At 40.0% G+C, this 21,415-nt stretch overlaps 1 protein-coding gene across 1 annotated transcript; it reads right to left on the bottom strand.

Moving 5' to 3' along the window:
• Positions 1-2,003: 2,003 nt before the first annotated feature.
• Positions 2,004-20,434, bottom strand: notum1b (notum, palmitoleoyl-protein carboxylesterase b). The gene is made up of 11 exons (XM_053513018.1): positions 19,770-20,434; positions 15,126-15,178; positions 14,943-15,038; positions 12,298-12,358; positions 10,753-10,811; positions 8,666-8,768; positions 5,047-5,238; positions 4,865-4,962; positions 4,595-4,742; positions 3,621-3,668; positions 2,004-3,505 (listed from the first exon to the last, which is right to left on the bottom strand). The coding sequence occupies exons 1-11, from the start codon at positions 20,099-20,101 to the stop codon at positions 3,190-3,192; spliced, it is 1,506 nt and encodes a 501-aa protein (XP_053368993.1). The 5' UTR covers positions 20,102-20,434; the 3' UTR covers positions 2,004-3,189.
• Between the last annotated feature and the right edge of the window lie 981 nt (positions 20,435-21,415).

Here is a 21,415-nt window from a genome sequence, read left to right on the forward strand (position 1 = left end):
GAATCAGCCCCTGGACATCCATAATAATGTCAAAATTTGTCTAGTACATTCTGGACATTGCACTACACTGTCACTACTGTTATGTTTGTTCTGTATTACAATCTGGGATGGGATTGGGGAGGGGTGATGTTCTGTAAAATGGATTGTGATGATGATGATGTGATGTCCTGAAACAAGCCCTAATAGGAATTCTACTCCTGCAACAAGAACTGTTTTTTTTCCTCTTGTACAGTATATGCCTATGATTACAATTTGTAACCTAATTAATTGATGAACAACCATTTGTATCTTTTATTATTGAAAGTTGCATTTTGTGATTAGCCCTGTTGCCTTGTACCTCCAGGTTTGAGGGTTTTAATGCTTGCTTTTGTTCTCTGGCATGGAGTTTGCATGTTCTTCCCATGCTTGTTGGGTTTCCTCCGGGTACTTTGGGTTCTCCGACAGTCCAAAGATAGGCTTTGTAGGCCAATTGGCTTTTACAAAATGCCCATAGTGTTTAATTCTTCGTGACATTCATAGAACATCCATGAGCCAGGTTATGACTCACATTGTAGTAGTTATAAGTAGACGTTTCTTCATCAGCATCTTTTTTTTACTTTCCTGTCTTGTTTTTTTGTTACAGAGAAAACGGAAAGGACGAATTCCTTTGTTTTAATATGGCCAAAAACTTAATGCGCTTTACAAAGCATGATGCTAGAGACTCCTTCTATTGTTTTTGAGCAAGAATCAACTTACAAAAGGTTTCCGCAATATTTTGTTCATTGTTATATAACATGCTATTTAGCCTTTTTGTTATTCGACTCAGTGGTTGTAGCCTTATGGCCTTGCACCTCCAGTGTTAGGGTTTGATTCCCGCTACAGGTCTGTGTACATGGAGTTTACATGTACTCCATGTGCTTGCTGGGTTTCCTTCCACAATCCAAAGACATACAGGTTAGGCTAATTGACATTTCCAAATTGCCCGTAGTGTGTGACTGAGTGTGTGATTGGTACTTTTTCCAGGTGCAACCTATAGTGCTCCGGTCTCACGACCCTAAACAGGATAAGTGCTATGTAGAAAGAGAGAGGGAAATATCATGTGGAGCATCCACTGTGGCCACCAAGTAATGTAAATATGTTTATACAATATCGTTAAACAATAATGTATTAGAACGAGCACATTGATAGAAACCTATGATTTACATTACAGTCAGATTTACTTTAGATCTGGGAATTCAGCAAGCATAAAACTGTAAGGAAGAAATGTAAAGGACAAAGTCCTGATGAATTTACCATGGCCGAAAACTCACTAATGTTACCTTTGTAGTAAAAAATGTCAAACTTGTAAACATTTCATGCCATGATTATAATGTATCATAAAGATTTATTACAAAGACATGCGATCAAAACAGCAAAGAAAAAGTGAAAAGGTATGTACACTTTACAAAGAATCTCTTCTCTGTCTCAGTTACTCATAAATATGATTCACAAAATAAAATAAATAGATAACTTCATCAGTGTTACTTAAGCTTATTTTCTCTTTAGGAGCGTTACAAAATATGACAGAGTTTAAAAGCAGATTTTTTGTTCTTTAAAAATAGCATGTAATTCTCTTAAAAAAAAAAAAAATAGAATAAAAAATGCCCATGAGTTTATGTGGGGTGAGCAGCGCCTCTCCCTCCTGGGTTAGCAGTCTCTTCCTTCCTCTAGTGGAGTAAACAGTCCCGGCTCATCCTGAGGAAACCAGTTCATTTCCTTGTACAGTTCTGTGAGAGTCTGCTGTGAAACTGTAAAAAAAGAAAGTGCTATATAAAACGATTGAACCTAATTCAAAATGTTCTTGTAGCACCACAGGGCTTCTGTTTTAACAGTCCGTCTCGTCCTTGGCTGCCATGGTCCTCCTGCACGCGTCAAAATCCAAACACGAAAAAGTTGACGCCCAAAAGAAACACGGTTTATGAGACACATTGAAAAGACCCCTTGCTACGGATTGCAAGGTAGGTGTATTATTAAAAAAGAAAAAAAAAAAAGAAAGAAAAAAAAGCTTATCATTACAGTGAAACTACATCCACATGGCTTTTAAACAGTGAGGTCTGGAGAGCTGGAGGGTTACCCGTCCCGTTATCATTAAACATTTTCGCTATTATGCAGATCAAATATATTATATATGTTTCGGTGGGGATTTTGCATCCTCGGTTAAAACATAGACTCTGTATATCCTCAGCAAAGAAATACAAAGAAAGGAAAAAGAATAAACATCATTCTTAACCTGATCACCATCAACCCTAGTGTCGTTAAAGACAGACAAGAATTATTCAGTACTGAGAAAAGCTGTCAGGACTTTGTAGACCACACTTATAATGGACGTCTACAAACGGTTATCCATTCTTGAGTATATTTGCACTATATTCATGTTGTAGAAGAGCCTTAAAGTAAAGGCAGGACTATCAGGCAGACATCACACACACACTGGCACACACTCTCTCATATCTAAGACCAATGTTTTATTGCTAATCTTAAGACCTAGAAACTTAGACACAGGGAGAAAATGGAACGGCCCACACCCAAGCTCTAAATCTAACAGGAAACTTAGTGAGGCAGCTGTGTTACCTGCTACGCCACCTTGCTGCTATTTTTGTGTAATCCTTTTATGAATTCTTTGGACACTCACTCATCGTCTAGATCCTGTATACAGGGGGGGCCTGGAGCCTATTCCAGGAAACTTGGAGCACGAGGTGGGGTAAACATGCAAACTCTATGCACACATACCCGAGGCAGGATTCGAACCCCCGACCCTGGAGGTGCGAGTGTTTACCACTGTGCCACATATTGTACACATTTCTTAGTTTAGGTTGCAGTGATGGGGTTAATTTTATGGGAAGGTGCTTTGAAACAACACTTTGCTATATGGCAGTGTTTTATAGGTTTATAGTTTTATAGCCTATTTGAGATATTATTTACAGTGTCTGCAATTGTCCTTAGATTTACAAATGTGCATTTTGTGCATTGTTTTTGTTCCTTTTCTCAGTACTGTCTAATTAGTTTATGTCTGGTAATCACATGTAAGCTATAGGTTGAAAATGGCATCTTCCTTTAAAAGGAATCCACATTATCAGTTCATATTGCCATTTTGCTGTTTAACTTATACAATGATAATGTCGTATATGTGAGTGTGTGTGATTTCCTTCAGCGTCTCTCTGTCTACATGGCTCAGTTGCCATTATTGAGCATGCCCAGTAGGGTGCTAGCTTCCATGCCCTGCTGCTGTGCCATGCGCTGCACGTCGAAGCCCATGTGAGTGAGGAACTGGATGACGCTCATTTCCTGTCCGGTCAGCTGATCTCGGATCGTAGGGCACGTCGGGTTACAGTGAGGCCACGGGCAGCTGTCGATCAGATGCAGCGGACATGCGCGTGGCGGAGAGCGGTGGCTGCTGCTGTTCCGGAGACTGTTCTGGAGGCTGCGGTCCCAGCACTGCAGCGCGCGAGGCAGAGACGTACCCTTCACGTGCACGTCCATCCAGTAACTACAGAAAGAGAGTCGCGTGCAGAGAACTTAAAGAAGGGAATTGCAGGCTGACTGGAGAATGAACATGGATATCAGAAAAGTCCAGTAGGACAGGAAAATGCTTGAATACTCACTTTCTTGTGATGATCTCGTGTGATAAGCAGGCAGGTGCAAACATGGCACTGTTAATGACAAACAAAAACCACAATCATGTTTGATTTTTTTTATTAAGTGTGCTTTGTCTGCCCTTTTTTGATGTTTAATGACATTTTAGTGAAAGTATTTTATTTTTCACTACATAATATACAGCAATCAGCCATAACATTATGACCACCTGCCTAATAATGAGTAGCTCCTGCCTTGGATCACCATAGGAGTAATGCATTGTGTGTTCTGACTCCTTTTCATCACACCCAGCATTAACTTTTTCATCAATTTGATCTACACGAGCGCATTATTGGCTCAGACAGCCTTTGCTCTCCATGTACATCAGTAAACCTTTTGTCACTCATAACCCTGTTGCAAGTTCACCGGTTTTCCATCCTTGGATTACTTTTGGTAGGGCACAAGCCCTGCAGTTTTGCAATTGCCCTAACCCAGTCCTACTGTATGTCCATTAAAATTTGGCCCAAATCCTGATGCTTGCTCATTTTGTCTGCTTCTAACACAGGAAAAAGGGTTCACTTGCTTGCCTAATATATCCCACCCACTTTCAGCCACCATTGTAACAAGATAGAGCCAAATTGTGATGGCTGGGTCAAAAGCGATCCAAGAAAGGAAAACTGGTGAACTGGCAACAAGGTTATGGGTGGCCCAGGCTCACTGATGTACATGTGGACTGATGGCTGGCCCGTGTAGTTTGATCCGTGGGAAGATCTAGTGTAGCTTAAATTGATTAAAAAAAAAAAGGTTCTGATAGAAAGATGTAATAACACACAAGTCATTAATGCTTTGGTGGCAAAATGGGACCTACTCAATATTAGATGGGTGGTCATAATGTTATGGCTGATCATTGTACATTGTATAATATAATGTACATAATATTTTATTGTCTTGATGTTCTTTCATGCTGAAAACCTTTTCGCTGATAAAATGTGTAAATACGTACGGGACGTCTTTTAGAGTGTTCCTGAGCTCGATGCCCAGGTTCTGGATATAACGCCACTGGCCTTGTTGCACCGGCTGCCCCGTAAGGTGAATGTTATCAACTGTCAGCTGGGCCTCGTCGAACAACCACTGCACCACAAACACTGGACCTGAGAGAAAGAGAAACACAAAAAAAGAATAATAAATTTTTTTTGGATGAGGTAAATTTTTATGAATGCTCAGTTTTGCTCTTATGCGCCATACAGACACTAGAGGGCAGCATTTCTCTTACTTTTCAGGGTAGGGTAGACTTTATATCCGAAGAAGCAGTTCCATTCTTCTCCTATGTGAGCTAGTCTACAGCGCTCCGGTACAACACTGCCCCAATACCTGCAAACACAAAGAACACCATGAGAACCCCTGCTTTCTTTACTGGCTTGGTTTTCCGCCGTGTGCACTTCTTCGACTCTTTACCTGATTCCCCTTTTAATTGCCTCGGTTGGGGCACACCCAATGGTGTCCACACAATCTGTGCAGCGGTACTGCTTGTTGTCCAGAAACCATCCCGAGTCGGCTAGCCCTCGCACCTGAACCGAGCTGTGGCCCAGACCCTTCAGGAGCTCAGCCACACGGTCCACGTTCAGCAGAACGCCTGTACCTCCAGCACTGATGAACACACACACGGTTACAGTTTAGCTCAGAGTGACATTTTGAACATCCAATTTAGTTCAGCTTGATTCAGTTTTATTTATTTATGTAGCTGGGGCGACGGTGGCAAGGAAAAAATCCCTGAGATGGCAATAAGAAGAAACCTCCAGAAGAACCAGACTCAACAGGGAACCCAATATCCATCAAAACATCCAAGCAGACATTGCTATGGGACGGTTGGCCAAAGCAACTTTCACACCAGCACTTATTACTGGAAGGGGATGTTACGTTGCTGAGGAACCCAAACCTCTGGCACAAACACTCATATGTCCAATTACACACTACTGACAATTATGAAATATCAGTCAGCCTGCAACACATCTTTAGACTGTTGGAGAAACCAGGAGGACCTGAAGTGAACCCACCAAGCAAAGGGAGAACATACAAACACAAAGGTGAAACAGTGAGTTTTTAGATAGGATCATATAACATCATTTTTCATAATACTTAATGCTTCTTATCTTCTGATCCATGCTTCTTTTTATGCATACACATTTATATGTTTATCAGAAACACATTTTTTATTTAAATCTTTCAATGATCGTAATGGTTGTTCCGATGAAACTTGGCCAATTTAGATTTTACATGAAATGACATAAACCTGAAAAAGTGTATTATTCTAAAATGCAAATGACATGGATTTGACAAGGTTACGGACACTACAGATTTTTTTTTGCTTTTTAAGCTTTTACCAAGACGTTTAGGAGAACCATTTTTGAACCATTCCTCCTTGCAGGACTGCCTCAGCTCAGGGATATTCTTAGGGTGTCTGGTGTGAAAGGCTCTTGAAGTCATTCCACAGCATCTCTGTTGGCTAGAAGTATGGGTTCTGACTGGATGCTCTGAAGGCTGATATTTTGTCTCTGAAGCCATTCTTTAGTATATTTACTTCAGTGTTTAGGGTCATTGTCCTGGTGAATCGCACAACATCTTCTAAATTTCAGCTTGCAGCCAGACAGCCTGACATTCTCCTGCAGGATGGATCGATAAACTTGGGAATACATTTTCCCCCTTTAAAAGTTTCAAGCAGTCCGGGTCCAGAGGTAGTGAAGCAGACAAAATCATGATGCCGCCTCCACAATACTTCAAGTGTTGGGATGATGTTTTTATGTTGGTATGCAGTTCTATTCCTTATGCCATACGTAGTGCTGTGTGTTCCTCCCAAACAATTCTATCTTCGTTTAATCTGTCCACAATATATTTTCCCAGTAGTGTTCTGGAGTGTCATGCTGGTCTTTGGCAAGATTCAGATGTTTTTCTGGGGAGCAATGGCTTCCTCTGCGGCCTGCCATGGATACCATGCCTGTTCATTGTTTTATGTATGGTTGACTCATGAACAGAGATGTTATCCAGCTTCAATGAATTCTTCAAGACTTTAGCTATTCCTCTAGGATTATTATTTTTTTTTTTACTTTATTCAACATTGTGAATGAAGACACTGTGTTGTGTCTTCGGAGCGATCTTGGCTGGGCAGCCACGTCACTGGAGAGTAGCCACAGTACAAAATCGTTTCCATTTATAGACAATTTGTCTAACTGTGCACTGATGGATATCTGAACTTTTCTTGTTTTGTTTTTGAGATCATGCTACCTTTTCATGCTGCATGCGAATCAACAACTCTTGATCGTAGGGCTTCTGAGATCTCAGGAGAGTTTTTTGAGTCGTCGGCTGATGCTGAGGTGAATAGCGCATTGACACTGAGTGTTTTTTTAATTGAGTTAGCTCTAACCCACACCTCCATTCTCATTTCATTGATTGGAACTCCAGGTGGCATTTGGTGATGTCAAAAGCCTTGTGTTTGATTTGTGTATTTAATAAAAGATAAAAGATCATGACTGTCTTTTATCAGTTTAGAAATGATCTTTTATCTTAGAAATAAAAACACTTTCAATAAATGTAATGTAATTTTTTTCATTCCTTACATCTCTCATTTGCTCTCTCTCGACAGAAACAGTTGCGCATGAGGGTGCAACCCACTCCTGTACAGAGGACCACAGCAACTGTATCTAGGTTTAAGTAACTCTGACAAGCCTGTAAGTAAAGGTCTCGAGGAAACAGTGATATTTTTACTATATCTTGAACCTCAGACATCTGATTGGCTTGTAATCACCATTGATCTTGTTCATGAGTTTGTTAAAGTACAAAGAATGAAATAAAATGTAGAAATTGGCAGCTTATAATGCAGCACTCACCCACACCTCCCTTCCCCAGGGCACACTTTAATGCATTTTAGTTTCTCAATAATATCTTATGCTCTTTTTATCAACATGGTCATGCATTGATGAGATTAATTTGATGGCTAATTTGTCTTTTTAGGCAGATGTCGCATGAGTGGGCTAATAAAAAGGAATACACTCAGTATATACAAATACACGCCATCTTTTACTAATCACTAACCAACCGATTTAATAAGAAGACCTTTACTGTACCTGTCATGCACTTGTCCAATCATGCTGCAGCAACGCAATGCATAAAATCCTTTAAAAACCGGTCATGAGTGACAGTTAACCCTTATGTTAAATATGAGAATAGTGTTCTGCTTTTGTAGACTCTCTGTTTAATGCTTTGCGTGTTTTGAGATGCTTTTCTGCCCATTACAGATTAAATGTCTTATACAAAGACAAAGCGGTCTAGCCATTGTACTCAGATCTCTCTTATCAATAATATTAGCAATTTTTGAAATATACAAACAAGCCCATTTGCAATCCATGTTTTCTGTGAACATTAACTGAAACTCCTTATCTGTATCTGATTGAATGCATTGTGTCGCTGCCACATGATTGGATGATTGGAATGAATATAAATGTGCACATGTGGCAGAGCTACCAGGCTGCATAAACCAAACTGTTACATGATTACGTTTAGGTTAAAAAAGATGTGTGCATCTAATTAATATTTAAAATATTATATATATATATATATATATATATATATATATATATATATATATATATATATATATATATATATAATATATTTTTTTTTTTTTTTTTTTACATTTTTAAACTGGAAAGCAAAGTTGCTTAAAAGGTATGGTCAAATATATACACTGTGAACAGGCATAGCTGTTGTGGTTGATCATACCTTTACTTCAATGATGAAATATTTGAAAAAGGACACTACCATGAACAACTTTATTAAAAACAATCTATCTGTCCTATTAAACAATACAATTCACACCTTTCTCACAGCTTCCAAAACACCTGAGGCAAGAAATGTGTGTACTCTTATATCTTGGTACAGGTGTGTTAAGACGTGTGAGAGAACAAATCTAAAGCCCTGCCTCAGAACTTATTTTGAAAAAGAAAGAATGAAATCACTAATAGACATCCACCCACACACACACACACACACACACACACATGCACACACGTGGTGTACTGACCTGCTTCCAGCTAACAGGAGAACCTTTGCATTATCCAGGCCTTTCGTCAGAAGGTCCTTAACAACCTCCTGAATGATCAAGGATCCCATGAATGCATAGTCATCTAAAGGTGCGGAGGGAATGAAAGACACTGTTAAATACATGGCATCTGCCTCAGCTGTCATGCACAAATTAAACCAGGGTGTTTTGCAGAAGTAATGATAGCTGTGGCTAGGATTGAACAGCGCGTGCATAACTGCAGATTGCAAAAAGCATTAGCTCCAGAACTATCATCTATCATTTATGTAAATTAGTCAAAGTAAAGTGCGCTTCTTTTCTTCCACTAGTCCACGCATTTGTAACTGCACTATTGGCACACACTCCTGTTTACCAATCCTGCTGCATCCCTAAATAAGCTATGGCGTGTCCAGAACACTGCTGCCAGAGTACTTACCAGATCCAGGAAGGTCGACCACATCACTCCAATCTCGTCTGACCTACACTGGAAATTCTATATCGATTTCAAATTGCTATTCCTGTCATCAATCCTTACATGGCCTAGCACTATACCGTCTATCTGACTTGCTCTCACATGGCCTTTTGGCTCAAAAGGCTCATGGCTCAATTCCAAGAATAAAAAAAAACCTAAACAGATGGTTAAATGTTTGCTTACAGAGCACCATTTTTATGGCATCAGCTCCCTGAATCTTTAAGTCTCTAATTCAGTTAACATTCAAAGCTATATAAAAACATATGTTTGGGACATAAAACCAGCAGGAGTATAATCTGATCTTATTCTTTTTTTAAACCTATTTTATTTATTCATGCATTTATTTTCTGCTTCCTTTTCCCATTTTATATCACAAGAGCAGGATATATTATATATTCTACAAGAATCTTTGATTGGAATCTGAAATATAAGTGACTAAATCATTTGATCTGTAACAAATCGAACCAAACCAAAAGTTATGTCTATTAAATGTCATAATGTGATACTTGAAGATGCACAGATCATCACAATCTGCCTGGACAATAAAAAAGCCGCCATTTCAGAAGGATCAAATTATTGAACCTGCATCAAGCATAGAAAACAACTCTAGAAATTTAAAATGGTATTGTATTGAAATGACTAATATTGGGTTAGGAACATGTTTTTTAAAACTTGGAAAGGATAGTGCTGAACCATCAACTTTGCGGATGTTCATAAATAGAGATCACTTAAACGCTTGGTTAAGTCGCATCCCAAAAACCCAAAGTAGAAATCACAGCTTTGTGTAAAAGTCAAATTATATGCACAGTGCAACAGGATTGGGACTAAACAGCTGTTTAAGAAAACCACTAGTTAGAGAGCCTGATCAGGGGGAAAAAATCCTTCAATTTGCTAGAGCATAAAGATTGGACTTTGGAGTTCAGACTGACCCTATTCCAGAGCAATGAGCGTTTCAAGGTAGGAAGGGAAGCGGATTAAGCAAAGAACCCATCATGCACTGTACAAGCCTCTGGCATGGGAGGCAGTGTTATGATCTGGGCTTGCTTCAGTTGGTCAGGTCCAGGCTCTGTAACATTATGTGCCAATAAAATGAAGTCAGCTGACTACTGGATTATGAAAGAGTGGTTCTTAAAGCAGGAGGAATCATTTTTACATATGAATTGGACACCACATTGTGCCCTGTAATCAAAGATAAAGGCAGTCAAACTAAATACTAGAGTGCAAGACTTTTTTTTCGTTCTTTTTTTTTTTGTCCAGGCCACATATAATTACACAGAATCAATCAAATTTCGAACAAAATGGAATTATTACCAGATTTATGGAATTATTTAGCATTAGAGATATGTTACAGAACCTCATAGTGGCTTGCATATGTGAGTAAAAAAAATTAAAACATGATGCATGAGGCAACAGAAAAACATTTGCTGCATGTTCTGTCAGCCAAGTGGTTATTTAAACCACTAAAATATTGATGTCATATGTAAAGTGAAGTGTAATTGTATGTCATTACCAAAAACTGTTGGGACCTTTTGATAATGTTTCATAATGTTTTGCAGTTTAGGAGCCACAGAATCAAACAAGGATGAACAAACACATGTGCTCATGGACGACCACTTACTTTGGTCAGTCTTTGGCGAGGCTCCACTCCATACGTCACTGGAGCAGTAAGGGATGAATCTGCAATACATAAAAAAATATACAGTACACTAGTCAGACAGGCCAAACTAGTCTATGCATATAGGCTCTGATTTACTATGAATTTGTCAAACAATTATTTTTTGGTAACACATCGACTTTATGAGCATGCATATTACATACGCACAGACATAACGAAAGTGTTGCGGGAGTTACATCATGGAACATACTGTAGTTGTGAGATGCATCAGAAAACTGGATGAAATACAAACCTAAATGTTGAATGTAAGTGGCATTAAATGTGCGATATTATTAAATCAACCTTTCATCCATCCATTTAGGAACATCTGTAAAACAACTAGGGCCCATACTGGTGATTACCATTGTGTTTATTCCCATTTTACAACCATGATGGGACCTCTGGCCAACACTCACACACTCTCACACACTACGGGCAGTTTAAGAATTGCCCAGTTAGCCTAATCTGCATGTGTCTGAACTGTCGGAGGAAACCGGAGTACCAGGACCCCACCAAGCACAGGGAGAACATGCAAACTCCATGCACACAGCCCCCGATCGAACTCAGAATCTTGACTTTTGCTAACCACTAAGCCACTCTGCTGCCATAAAATGAATACACCACTCTAATCCAATATGTTACAAGACTTATCACATGACCAGCTTACTTTTGTGTGTTTATAGTGAAACTCGAACTTGATTTTAAAGCTGATGAACAGCTAATGTTTCGGTAACTTTGCTAACAACGTTATTAATGCTAATAGCAGAGTTTAGCGCTTGTAAAACTCCGGGCCAAACAAAACAACAGGACAGCACATGCACTCTCGTCTGTTTTCATAAATAAGTATGAATGCTCAGTAAAGGATCATTTTGTGTGTTTTTATAATTTTCCCCTTTGAGGAGTCGAATGGCTAAGTGCATGTGACACTGATGTCATGATGGTCTTTGCCAAAGCTAACTCTAGCTGAAACGCCATCATTCCTGGGGACAAAGCTTCCTGTAAAAAGGCAGGCTCAAGAAATATATAAATAATTCCAGTCTTATTCAGCTACATCTAATCATGATAGTTTCTGACAAAACCTGCCTAATGCAAACACATAAAACCAGACCACACATGCTATTCTGTTCATTTGTAAGATCCAGTTCTTTGCAGACACTATTAGGAACAGATCAGACTTTTTTGTTATTAAAAATTGCATGTTTCTATGCATGCAATCCTTCAGGGCCATGACTGGACATAGGAATAAATCCATACATCAACATGTATATAACCTAACCTACAAATATTGGGTGGTCTACTCTACATTAAAGCAGTGTGTGTGTGTGTGTGTGTGTGTGTGTGTGTTTGTGTGTGTTTGTTTGGCTCTGTGTTTGTTTAAAGCACACATCTTGTGTGATGGCAGTAGCAGTGGTTGGCAATGAGAGCAGGCTGCATTAATGAGAGCTCTCATTCACAGAGAGTGGAAAGGCTTCAGGGTGTGTTTGGAGAGTCCTGGTCTGGGGTACTTACACCATGTTTGCATTCCACCAATGTGGATTTTCCTCTGGTTTTGGAGACAGGATCCCTGTACCTGAAACACAAACATAACACACCACGATTAATGCATGGTAAGTGTATTAATGTAATGCTCTTCATCTTCATTGTGCATCAACGGCGTCCACCCCAAATATATATATATATATATATATATATATATATATATATATATATATATACGAACAGCTTTGTGTTACAAATTCTAACCTTAATGTCAGCATGTAGCCAAACTGAGCGCCAAGAGGAAGGCTTCACTTAACTCAATGGCATGTGAGAGAAAGCGAAAGAGAGTGTGTGTACACGCCTTAGTGGCTTTTATTCAAGAACCAGATTACATAGCTCTATTTGAAGTGTACTTTTTTTTTTTAACCAAATAACAGGCTGTTACACCAGAGAGCAGGATGGTGAATCAGAGCAGTGACACTTAAACCTCAAACCACAGCGTCTTACTCAACCTGATTAACAAGTCCAGCATAATCTACAGTGACTCAAAAGTAAGAATCAGAAGCATGACAGGAGAAACAGACTTCTGTCGAAAAATCCTGCATCGATGCTGCTGACTAATTTTTTCCCGTTTGGAGTTTTAGACCTGTAATAATCTAAGCATTTTAAATATGCCTAATAAAATAGCGTGAATCACATTAATGCTATGCAGTTTATCCGGGTAACTTTTTCCTTTTAGTTTTCTGCTTGAATCTTCCTTTCCGTATTTCAGCCTCATTTTCCTTAAAAGTAAAAAAGGGGACATCCATCCATTCAAGCTGCTAAGCTATGGCCGGCCGCGATGACCTTGCACTTCACTCCAGCGGTCACTGTTCTATGAGAATTTATGTCGGTCAGGACTCCACCGTCTGGCAATCCACAAGCGAACATTCACTCACGCAAGAAAATTAACTGCTACAGGCAATTTATAAATACCAACCAGTCTACAATGAATGTCTTTGGATGGTAGGGAAAATCTGCAACAAATCAATAACGAAGCTCAATTTCTAAACCAGCACAGCGGAGGGACATTTCCCTGCCAGAATCCTCTTCCTGCTGTACGTCTGCACACATTTTCTGTTATGTGAATGGTTTTACCTAAATATTCTAAAGAGCTTGACTTCCCAAAACCAGTTTATACTGTATCCATATACATTGGATGTTTTATAATTTAGTGCCTAAGAACTGCTGCTGTAATCAATTAATTTGGCGTCAAAGAGGATGAGAAAGAGGCAGCGTGCTGTGGTGTCTGGCACCAGAGCATTAACGGTGGTTCTTTTGGGTGCTAAAGGGTTGTGAGGTGGGGCCTCAGATTTGGACCTGTTGGATCAGATTGAGATCTGGGGAAGTTGGAGGCCTGATCTTTGCCTGCTAAGCCCCATGATTGTTCTGATACTTTTCTGTTTTTGGCGAACACTGCATTGGCTTTTCTGTGGAATGGAAACAGAGGAGCGGGTATTTGCTCCCTACAGGCACCAGTGTGACTTGGGTGCCCATGAATCTGTCACCTGTTCACTGATTTATAATTACTTATGTTAATGTGTTAATGTTATGGCTGGTCAGTGTATGTGTCTACTATCTTAAATCAACACACAGTGGGATAGGATTTTCTTTACTTGCAAACAATTAGTAGGATTGATAGAAGCTAGATAGAACATAATATGGAAGATGCTATTTTTTAAAGAAAAAAAACATTTTTTGCGCAAAAAAAAACATGTCATATGTGAAAATGTATACAAAAAGAAAACCACCTGCAAATATACTCAGCTTATAATTCACCGTAAATTGGTGCCATTAGTGTAGTGACTGATCAAAGGGGTAGCTCAGTGGTTAAGGCACTGGACTACGGTTCGGAAGATCCCAGGTTCAAACCCCACAACCACCAAGTTGCCACTGTTGGGCCCTTGAGCAAGGCCCTTAACCCTCAACTGCTCAGATGTATAATGAGATAAAAAATAAAAAGAGTAAGTCGCTCTGGATAAGAGCGTCTGCCAAATGCCTAAATGTAAAGGATATCTTCAGGTGGTTTTCTTTCTGTATACTTTTTAATATTTGAAACTTTTTAATTATCATGTGTAAGGTGAGATCCCCATATGATTCATTTATTTTGTTGGACATGAAATACTATTTAAATGATTATTTGTCTTTACTAGGAGTCACGTGAGCAGGTCAAAGCAAAATGTGCATGTACACCATGAAAAAAATTTAAAATGCAAAATGTACCTCACCCCCATTCCCAAGCAGGGTCTTGTTGAAATTATCATCTCAACAAAAAAAAAATCTCAGCAGTTTGACACATCAGAGAAACCACAAGGTTCTGTGTTCAAATCCCCAGACTCTCGGAAAGACATGGTTGGGTTTTTTGTAAAATACTGTACCATTACATGCTCAGGTCCACGCCTAAATTGGATCTTGCCTCATTTCTAAATCTACACTATTATTTTTACGTAATTTGGCAAAAGACTAGAGGAAACAATTGTTAAACGAGGCAAAACTCAATTAACAAGCTCAGCCCTCATGGTGTTTTATTGTAAATATGCATGAAGATACTCCCAGTATTCACATAACCCACACCAAAATAAACAGGGGGGCAGAGCGTAAGGACTAAAGGATCGTAAATATGCAGCTGAGCTCACCTGTGCGCGTCTGAGGCCACCTGGTAGAGCTCATCAGCCTCCTCATGGTGTCATACCTGGTGTCACAGTTCTGTTTGTTAAAGCAGTACCATCCTCCTGGAAATCATTCAAAATTAAATACATCATCTTTAATAAAGTAAGAGTTAAAATAGAGGCAGTTTTGCATTGTCTTTGTATATTTACCTTCCAGAAACAGCAACCATCTCCTGCTTCCCCGTGACTCCTTTAGATAGTACCTGCAACCAAACGAGAGTTAAACCATGTTAAAAGTTTTCTTTGCAGATTCTTAACCACAGGAATGCTTGAAAAAGATACACATTTTCTGCCTTTAGTTCTGTGATGCTGATATCTCAGCACGGATTCTGTTGGTGAGTGTTGGAGGCTCTCCAGTGTAAATGAGCTCAGATTTTGAGTGTAACCCAACCCATCAATTAGTTTCTTCTTTCCAAATTCTGCTCATTTCTATGACAACCTAACTCGTCCAATGACAAAAAAGGTACCAACTAGTGCTGCATCACATTCAGAGTAAAGCAATGAGAAGCAAGTGTCCAGTGTCCAATCTGATTTCCTTCTCAACCAGGGATAACTGTGGCATCGTCAGGATTCCTACTCATTAAAGACTTTTTCTAGATTGCCACTTCTAAACTTGACAACTTCAAATCTAAAAAATAATTGTACACTGTCTCCCAAATCTGCGCCTCAATGAAAGATCCTCCTGTGTAAAACTCACATCATGAAAGAACAGGTCTTTAATCATCTAAACACTTTTGGCAAAAGAGTGCAAGAGCATCATATCCACCAGGCTAGGTTTAATCTCTAGTCCAACTGATCTCACAGCACCAACAGCAGAGATCAGGCCTTTTTTGTTTCCCACTTAGAGGATTATAGAAATGCAAGTTTATCGCCATGTTAGAATGTGTAGACCACCTATTTCGATGACCAGTATTATTTTTTTATGTTTCCAGAAACAGAAAACTTTATAGAGGAGCCATAATATTTGATTATTTCCCCAACAAGCTTTGCTGAGTCTGGACAGCGCTGCATCTCGTCGGCACCAGAGTCCGCCAGCTTGCATCATATTACTCTCCAAAAAAGCTCCGCGCTTGAACCTTCGTCTTTGATCAGCAAATTAAAACATTTGGGTTTGATTTTATGCTTAAAGCCCTCCCTCTCCCTCTCCTCGTTTGATTTGGAGCCCTTTTCAAAGCTTTCGGAAAACTATTAATAATTATTGAATTTCTGGACTGAGTGGTGTGGCTTCACAACAGCTAATCATGCTCAATTGCCCATCAGACTCCATTCATTCCTCTTGGAAATAAAAAAGTTATTTCCAAAGACATCGCAGCAAGGCCACGGAAAAGGCGTTTTGTTGATGGTGATAAACAAGTGCTTTGGCACCCTTTGAGCGCAGTGGACAGCGTAGCTTGAGTGTTGAGACACTAATCAACAAGCTATTTTGAGAACACAAGGTTCTCGAAAGGGCTCTCTGTCTTCTTGTTGTATTTTGACATGGATTGCAGATCCGAATCCAATGACTGTTTGCTACTGGATTGCAGAAACACATTCCTGACATATCGATGATGTAACTGACATGTCAATGTGATCAATTTGTGGATAACACATATTTAATAATTCTTTACACGATTATGGAATTTGATTTGTTTAATGTTATGGAAAATCAATCAAATGCTTTGGTCATGAATGATTAGGATGTTAAAATTAAGGGCACACGCACGCCTTTTGTCCATACAAGCACACAAACAACCATAGCACTCTATGCAAATATTGCAACCATCTCTTACTCTATTAAATGGTGAGTCCATGTGTTCCATGTTAAAGGAGGGAAAAGTCCACCTCGGTGCCCGACAGCTGCTAAGGAACCACACTTGTTCACTCTCTCAATGTTCTCTCACTCTCTTCCGTCCTCCCTTTCAACTGCTTTATAACAGAGATCAAGAAGGAGCGGAAAACCCACCAGAATAAAGCCATCAGACACACATTGCGCCAAAGATGAGAGAGAGTTGAGAATCGTTTCATCTTGGGGATGAGAGAGATGGAGATGGATGGAGGGAGTGAAAGCTGAGGGAGGAGGGTGGGAGAAAGTGACCGTCTGTGTGCAAGGTTCAAACGCTGTGAACCTACATGCTTAGATATCTTCATGTATACATGCTCTGTCTTTAGGCACACACGCACACATTCACCAGAAAGCCCTCTTTGATCACTGATTATGCTCTGCAGACAGCTGTGAGTGGGTGTGTGAGTGTGTGTTTAAGGAAATGAATGTAGATGTGGACCGAAAAAATATGTTTGTATTTGTGTATGGGTGTGCGTGTTACACTCTCAGTATGGCAGCCAGATAGCCCTGGATCTGGAGTGCCGTGTTTCTTGGCGTGGAATCCCTTTGATGTGTCTCTGGCCCTGCTAAATAAACTGTTGCGCCTTAACATGTAAGGAAGCAGTGTGCCTCATGCTGTAGACCCTGGTCTGGATTAGTTTCGACGTTTCGGCTAATAACAGAAAACAGAGCCGCTCTCCAAGTAGTGGTGCAATTCACTCCCTTACACAAACCTCACGCACTATTCTTTACTCAGTGATACCCTGAGTCAGGTGCATCTGTCTACCGTTCTCTTGGGACCCAAAGTCACACACAGTGTCATCACTCTGCCATTACTTTCAGCTCGCGCCACAGACATGTACTGTACAACCTGTTGCTTCAAATGCACAGCGGGAGAACGTGAACTATTTTTGTAAAGCCACAAATTGGCTTTTCTCAGTCAAACCACAACCCAGCGATCCTCTCTCCACTGCCTGCCAGACGTCTGCACGTTGAAGACGAGTGCGGATATTTCGCTTTTCAGCATTCACAGGGTGCTTATTAAACAAGTTTGTCTGGGAATGCAGGGAATTCTCTTCTTACTTTTATTCTTAAGTGGAGAATTGATTCCTCTTGACTTTGATTTCCTCAAGTGATTCACCTTTTCCTTCACCTTGATACTTAAAGTGCCTGTCCATCATTGCATGCTGGTAAAAGCTTACGTGACTGTTCTTATGATGGCAGTCTTGCCTTGTATGCGTACCATTTTTCTCACACTATATATGGAGATATCGATGGAATTTAAATGTGTCTTGAAATGTATGCTAAACTTTTTCTACCCAGGGAAAAATTTATTATAATCAATATTACTCTCTTTCTCTCTTCCACTCTCTTTCTTTTTCTTTTTGTATCTGTATATCTATGCTTACATATTAACATACACGATTTTTCATTACACTGGTCATATATGGTCATGAGCATTTTTAAAAGAAAAACCTGGGCCATACTGCATGGCATCTTTAGCAATAAAATGTAATAAAATGGTTTGCATTGATGGCATACTTTACCATTCAATAAAACAATGTGCAACTTTCCCTGGATGATAGCGATGTAACATTTACAAAACTGATTCTTTTAAGTGAATCACGAGGCAAGTTTTGATTAATTTGACTTAATTTAGACACTTTGAATTCTCATAGGACTCAAACACACTGTAATTTTTCTCTCACTCACTCATCTTCTATACCGCTTTATCCTGTATTTAGGGTCGCGGGGACCTGTAGCCTATCCCAGAAGACTTAGGGCATAAGGTAGGGTACACCCTGGACAGCGTGTCAATCCATCGCAGGGCACACACAGATACACACCCATTCACACACTACAGGCAATTTGGGAATGCCAAATAGCCTAACCTCCATATATTTGGACTGCGGGAGGAAACCGGAGTACCCGGAGGAAACCCATCAAGCACATGGAGAACATGTAAACTCCATGCAAACAGAGACGGGAATCGACCCTGGCTGGGAATCTAACCTGGACCCTGGAGGTGCAAGGTGACAGTGCTAACAGAGATATTTTTATGAGCAAGAAAAACCTTTTCTTTACATTTCAATGTCACAGCTTGTCTCACTGACAAGTTGCTTGCACCACAGAATATTGCATTGTGATATTTTGTTGTTGTGTTGTTGCTCTTGTATGCAAATTTGCACTTTGTGTGGTCTTTTGTATAGTACTTAGATAGTTTTGTTAATTTATAGTTTTAATTTGTTTTGTCTCAACTAGATTTATTAGGGATCTTACTTACCTAGTTAGTTTTGTTAATTTATGTTGTTAATTTATATGTATGTAGCACCTTAATCCAGGAGGAACGTTATTTTATTTCACTGTACTGTAAACTGAACTGTATATAGTTGAAATGACAATAAAAGCTTACTTGATTTGACTTACAATTCACTCACTTACTCATCGTCTATACTGCTTTATCCTGTATACAGGGTCACGGGGGCCTGGAGTCTATCCCAGGAGACTTAGGGCACAAGGTGGAGTGCACCCTGGATGTGGATGCCAATCCATCACAGGACACACACACACATGCATACAATGGGAAAATCGGGAATGCCAGTCAGCCTAATCCGCATGTCTTTGGACTTTGGGGGAAAACCAGAGCACCCGGAGGAAACCCACCAAGCACGAGGAGAACATGCAAACCCCATGCACACAGACCCACGGCTGGAATCGAACCTGGACCCTGGAGGTGCAAGGCACCCTGCCACCACTTACAATTGATTATTATTTTATTTAGTTAGTTATAAATGGCTATAACAGGTGTAACTAACTTAAAACATTAAAGACTTTTTATGCAACCTTTCAAAAGAAGAAATAATTCTGCCCCTGTGAATCGTTCTGTCAGATCCGACTTACTTAATAGATTCATTCCAAGAACCGACTCATTCGGGACTCGCGCGTTACTGAAGTGGGTTTAACTACGAGAAGAGAAACAGGGGGAAACGTACCCGGCGGCTGTTCCGTCGTTGCAGGTCACTGAGGAGTTCTCCAAAAAGTGGAGCTTCATCTCATCCTCCAGCTTCTGAGCTGAGCACGGGTAGAGAGACTGAGCCAGGTTCTTCACCTGCTCCATGAACGTGTCCACGTTGCCGTCCTGCACGGCTGTAAAGTCCAGAGGGAAGCTCTCGGTCGGCTCCGTGCGCTCCCGCTGGGACTGGCGAGGCTGTGTCCGGCCACCGCGGGCCTTCCTGCCCTCTGAGATCTCGGGGACGGACAGGAGCATCAGCAGCACCGCGAACATTACCACCCGAGTCCGGCTTTCCATCACCAGACGGAACATTACTGATGTGTATTCCGGAGTAACTCCAGGAGCTTGTGGCTCGGTGATGGGCTCAGTGACAGCTGATCACTTCATGTGTTGACTTCCAGGCTGTTCTTTTTATTTTGTTGTCTTGTTCACGTCCTAGAAGTTAAAACCTAACGCTAAAGGTGCAAAGGTTATTACTATCTCAGTTCAGAGATCTCCATAGATCTCCTGATCAAACTGCGTGATCAGAGAGAAACCTTAAACATAAAGGACAGAATGAAATATTTTTTCAGAAACAAACAAATAAACATAACAGCCCAAACTAACTTAATTACTGTCGCGGGTTGTGATTGTAGACCCTGTTAAATAGACATCACTTTCCACCGCGCGCGTCAGTAGTGGATTCATAATTTCCACGCGACAAGCGGTGTGGAGATTTTATTCAAATATTTCGCCCTGTTCTGACCTCTCAGCCAATCAGAGCAGTGGGCTGGTCGAAGGGGCGTGGCTCGTCGGCACGCACGTTTTCTCGTTGGTCGAATTCCCAAGAGGCTTGTTGCTCACTGTGAGTGAATTAGATGAGATTAAAAAGTGCTCCATTATAGGCTAAATAAAGTGCATTATGTGTTCAGCAGGAAACTTTTTTAGATTCAGTCACTAACATATAGATAGATAGATAGATAGATAGATAGATAGATAGATAGATAGATAGATAGATAGATAGATAGATACTTTATTGATTTTAAAGGAAATTTCAAAAATCCAGTAGCAATAGTAACCTACAGTATGTCATAGACAATAGACATGTAGTTGCAGTTACAAAACCTCAATCTTCCACTTCCTGGGGTTTGATTTCCACCTCTGGTCTGTGTGCATGTGCTGAGTTTTCATGTTCTTCCCATGCTTGGTGGGTTTCCTCCAGGTACTCCAGTTTAATGCTGCCATCTCCGGGTACTCCAGTTTAAAGTTGCCTGATATATACAATGCATATATATATATAAAATATCTGCATATATGTACAATGCATATATAAAGAATAAAATGTTATCTTCCAAGCATTTTATCTTCTTGCAAATTGGGATGTAAACTGAGTTATAGCAATTGAAAGTGACAGTAGTGCAAAAGAAAGTGGTGCAAAACTTAGATAGTAGATAAATAAAGAAATATGACAGTGGGTCTGTTATGAAGGAGAGCTACATGTATAACAACGAGTAGTGGTTGTTGTGTTTTTTCAAGTTTATTGGGGGAAAAACACAGTTTTTTTAAAAGTACACACAGAATCTAAAAAGGATTAAAATGATCATTATACACAGGATACATTTTTGGACATGCCTAAAATTAGAAAGA

The sequence above is a fragment of the Clarias gariepinus genome, chromosome 15, assembly GCF_024256425.1.
Source record: "Clarias gariepinus isolate MV-2021 ecotype Netherlands chromosome 15, CGAR_prim_01v2, whole genome shotgun sequence".
In the NCBI taxonomy this organism is placed as follows: domain Eukaryota; kingdom Metazoa; phylum Chordata; class Actinopteri; order Siluriformes; family Clariidae; genus Clarias; species Clarias gariepinus.